Genomic DNA, 4,633 nt, shown 5'->3' with positions numbered 1-4,633 from the left:
ATAAAACTTTAAAGCATGACACTAGTGTGTGATATTTTTATAATAACTTAAATAGGAAGGCTGAAGAGCTGGTTTAAGCTATGCGAAAGCGTTTCCCCAAGTAGAATAAATAAATACTATATCATAGGCTGTCACCACTTCTTTTAAATAGATAAATACGTATACCAGTTAAAGAAGTAAGGCTTTTTTCGATTCATTGTTATTGTAAGGGCATTTATAACATAACATTTTACACAGTGTGTTTCGCAGTATTATTTTGCACCACGACCTATTGTCGTGTTGCTTAATTGTCAAACAGATACTGTTGTTTCCACATATATACATCAGTCAGAAATAAAACGATTTTTTATTCTAAAACCTTATCTCGAATTATCCCAGTCGCTACGCATTTATAATCCTGCACAGAGCTTGCACAGTATGGCTGCCAGTATACTTCAGTCGTTCCAGAGACAAAGACCTGTGCTTGTATAGAGATCGTTGTTTCTCTTGAAGACCCCCACTTAGCCTGTGACCCAGGCACGATATAAATAGGCAACAGAATGTAATGGTCCAGAAATAAATATACTTCGTTTAGAAAATTATAAGGTCTATTCATATTTCTATCTGTGTGCTTATCCATACATATACCTGTTAAATATGTTAGTAGAAATAATAGTAGTGTTATGTATGAACTATAACTTTCATATACAGTAAAAAAAAAAAATTCGTAAATTTACTAAAAAAGGTATATTATTATATATGTATTTATTATTTCTTTCATTAAGAGTATTGGTTATACTATTTAATATATCGAATTTCATTAATTGATAATTATATTTTTTTATTATTATGCTTTTATTATAGATTGTTTTGCATTGTTAGCTAAATTTATATATTTAGGCCTAACCTAAATCTCTTAAGCTGGCCAAACATCGAGTTATATTACAGGGATTACGGCCGAAAACATAATTAATAGAGAGGGTAGTTAACTGGTGAAACAATCTATTCTAATCTTTATAAGTAGAAACGTATGAAAGTATATTTAATTAGCTATACTAATTGTCAGGTTTATTTTTAGTTTCGCTCTAAATTCGTAGCTTGCTTTTATCGGAAGTTAATATTAGTATTATAAAATCATATTTAAGTGATGTAAGTTCCGTTTGTAAATGAACGAAACTACTTGCACTGTAATGACGAACCTAATAGTTATGATAAATATCGGGATATAACATTTTCTGACTTTGATGTTAAACTATGAGTACATTACAAGTCGCCAGAAGGCCACTGGGTCCGTCTAGTTGGTAGACGCACATCCTATAAGTTTAATAACACAGGACTGCGAATTTAAACTTCATAAAAGTTCTTTTGGTTTTAATAACGGATTTTCCTTAATTCAGCTACATAGATTACGAAAATAATATTATTATTGTTTTCTATCACGTAAGGAAGAAAAAAATATTATTTCGATGAAATTATTATTTTGTTTACCACATTGATTGTTTGTTTGTTTCTTTTGAATTTCGCGCAAAGCTATACGAGGGCTATCTGCGCTAGCCGTCCCTAATTTAGCAGCGTAAGGCTAGAGGGAATGCAGCTAGTCATCACCACCCAACTCTTGAGCTACTCTTTTACCAAGGAATAGTGGGATATAACGCCCACACGGCTGAAAGGGCGAGCATGTTTGATGGGACGGGGATTCGAACCCACGACCCGCAGATTGCGAGTCGAGCGCCCTAACCGCCAGGCCATGTTTTAGACGTATATTCTTTATTTGAAAAGGCTGCTTTTTCTACTGGTAAAATTGTATACGCGCTTAGTGGGGGTTGTGTCTTAGTTTAGGAATATATTTGCCTATTGCTATGCATTTTATACAGAGAATTTAGTTACAAATTTCCAAGACAGTCTCCAGCTGCAGCTTAACATTTTACATCTCGAGCTAATGCGATCAAACAGCCAATAGCTACACTAAATCATTATGAACCGTATCAGCTAGTTACTAGCTATGTTTATTATCATTATAATGTATAAAATTAGCTACCATATCATATAATCGTTTGCCCATAGATGAACATAAAAAAGCCAGGAAACGAGAAATAACAAACTGGGAATTTAAATACCTGCAAATAGAGATCGTAAAAAGCTGGAGATACTTTAGACATTAGTTATTCAACTGAAATCCCATATTTTGACTCCATTAAATGTAATTCTAGGTAACAGCATGGAGCCAAAATAATGAGTAAATGCTAGTCGAGCACCCTAACCACTTGGCCATGCCGGGCCTACCACAATGAACTTATTTTATTGTTATGTTTGGGTTCTAGAACGTTTGATAAGACTCTTACGTCGCGATTGGTCCAGAGAAATCTATAGCCAGTGGTTATTAACATTTTAAGCATAACAAAATGTGACCCGATTTCAATGAAAATGTAAAAGTACATACGACGTTTTGCAAAATATCTGTACATGATGGAGAAAAATGGATATTGTTTTCGGATTTAGCGTACAGGAATTACTGTAAAACAAGTAAAAATTTCAAGACAATAAAACCATCGCAGGCCTGTGTTATCATTACGCTTTCATACACAACCATGTTGTACATGGCAAAGCTCATAGTGATGTAACACCTCCTGCCATTACTGGTGCAGTGTATCTAGTGACATAGCGACCACGGCATTCTTAATGTACTGCACTGTATCTATAGTAGTGGTCATGACATTCTTAATATGCCGTGTATCTAGTTATATAGCGGCTACTGACATTTTTAATGTGCTGCAGTGTATCTATAGTAGTGGATATGATATTTTAAATGAGCTGCAGTGTATCTATCGTAGTGGATATCAGATGTTTAATGTGTAATGTATCTAATGACATAGCGACTATGACATTCTTAATGTACTGCACTGTATCTATAGTAGTGGTCATGACATTCTTAATATACTGTGTATCTAGTTATATAGCGGCTACTGACATTTTTTAATGTGCTGCAGTGTATCTATAGTAGTGGATATCAGATGTTTAATGTGCAGTGTATCTAATGACATAGCGACCACGACATTCTTAATGTACTGCACTGTATCTATAGTAGTGGTCATGGCATTCTTAATATGCTGTGTATCTAGTTATATAGCGGCTACTGACATTTTTTAATGTGCTGCAGTGTATCTATAGTAGTGGATATCAGATGTTTAATGTGCAGTGTATCTAATGACATAGCGACCACGACATTCTTAATGTACTGCACTGTATCTATAGTAGTGGTCATGGCATTCTTAATATGCTGTGTATCTAGTTATATAGCGGCTACTGACATTTTTTAATGAACCGATTCAGATCATCAGGTGAAAGTGAAGAATTTCAAATATCATTTAGAAATAAGGAGTTAATGAGATAGAATAATAACCCCTCGTATTCAATAAAAAGTCAATGAGGTAGAATAATAACCCCTTGTATTCAATTCAAAATACACTGTATATTTTTTGAAAAGAGACATTAACTACAGGGTTAAATGTGGAGGTGTGGGGCGACGAATTATTAAGAGCTTGCATGCATCAATGATGACACATTACACAGAAAACCTTTGATTCTCAAGTTGCATGTACGTCAGATTCTAGAATTCGCACGTAGCATCATACTTTTTATGGGCTCTATATCAGCCATTTAATGCCGCAGTTTGCTGTGATGAAACCTGACATTTGTATTTAACTGGCGTGTTTTGTGTGTGTTTTTTCTTCATAACCATCGTTCAAGAACGTGTAGTATGAGGCGTTTTAAAATCAAAGCCATTACTTTAAAACGACTACTGAAGAAAAAGAAGCACAGGAAATTTAAACACGACCACTTGTGTAGTTGCTTATACTAGAATTTTTTTAACAGCTGGAGACGTTTTTTGAAAGTATTGCTCAAATTTGTCATGTATTTCATGTCTCAAGTCGTAAATAAAATTGTCGTACTTGTGGATTCGCCGCAACGTTTACAGCAATGATATAAAAGATTGAAGTATGCTCCACTTCTTTACATCCAAGCTAGATATTCGTGGGATTAGGGATTTTGATAATGGCAATAAACAATAATGTTGAAATTCCTTGGCATTATTCGTTTGAAATTATTATAAAACTTGCACATCACCATATGTTTTTTCAATAGAAATCCTCCACTTGTTTTTCTGTATATTTTACATATTAACAAAAGTCTAAATACTTTTTTCTTTATAATTAGCGTAACAAATTGTTAAAGGATTTTTATGTGTTGTAGTTACTGGGATACATTCTAATTGTTTGTTTTTCTTCATTAGCTGTCATCGTTCGTTTTCTCACGAAGAGGTATATCGGAGAATACAAGTCTAATACAGGTAATAACAAAGTGCACGAAGGGGGAGTTTGTGCAATTAAATTTTTGATTAGAAATGTATCACTACTATTAAGGTAATGAAGGATAAGAAATTGTCTTCAATGAGATGTTGGTAAGAAACGGCAGATATACTCGTAGGACTGAAGCAACACTTAACAACAATTATGTAATACATCAACTATTCACACCTCAATGAAATACAACTGTTATAAAATATTCATACACCATTCATGAAACACCACTGTTATAAGCATCTATCAGATAACCACACCTTAACAAAAATAAAAAATATCCATATACCATTGAT

At 33.7% G+C, this 4,633-nt stretch overlaps 1 protein-coding gene across 1 annotated transcript in view; it reads left to right on the top strand.

The window, feature by feature from the left end:
• LOC106457309 (ras-related and estrogen-regulated growth inhibitor-like protein) overlaps window positions 1–4,633 on the top strand; it is a 30,366-nt gene that overhangs the window by 15,652 nt on the left and 10,081 nt on the right. The window contains exon 2 of the mRNA XM_013916703.2: window positions 4,271–4,327. Coding sequence (XP_013772157.1) covers window positions 4,271–4,327 — 57 coding nt within the window. The remainder of the gene's footprint in view (window positions 1–4,270; window positions 4,328–4,633) is intronic.

Source organism: Limulus polyphemus, unplaced genomic scaffold (assembly GCF_000517525.1).
Source record: "Limulus polyphemus unplaced genomic scaffold, Limulus_polyphemus-2.1.2 Scaffold315, whole genome shotgun sequence".
Taxonomy (NCBI): domain Eukaryota; kingdom Metazoa; phylum Arthropoda; class Merostomata; order Xiphosura; family Limulidae; genus Limulus; species Limulus polyphemus.
This window is presented reverse-complemented; position numbering and strand designations above follow the sequence as displayed.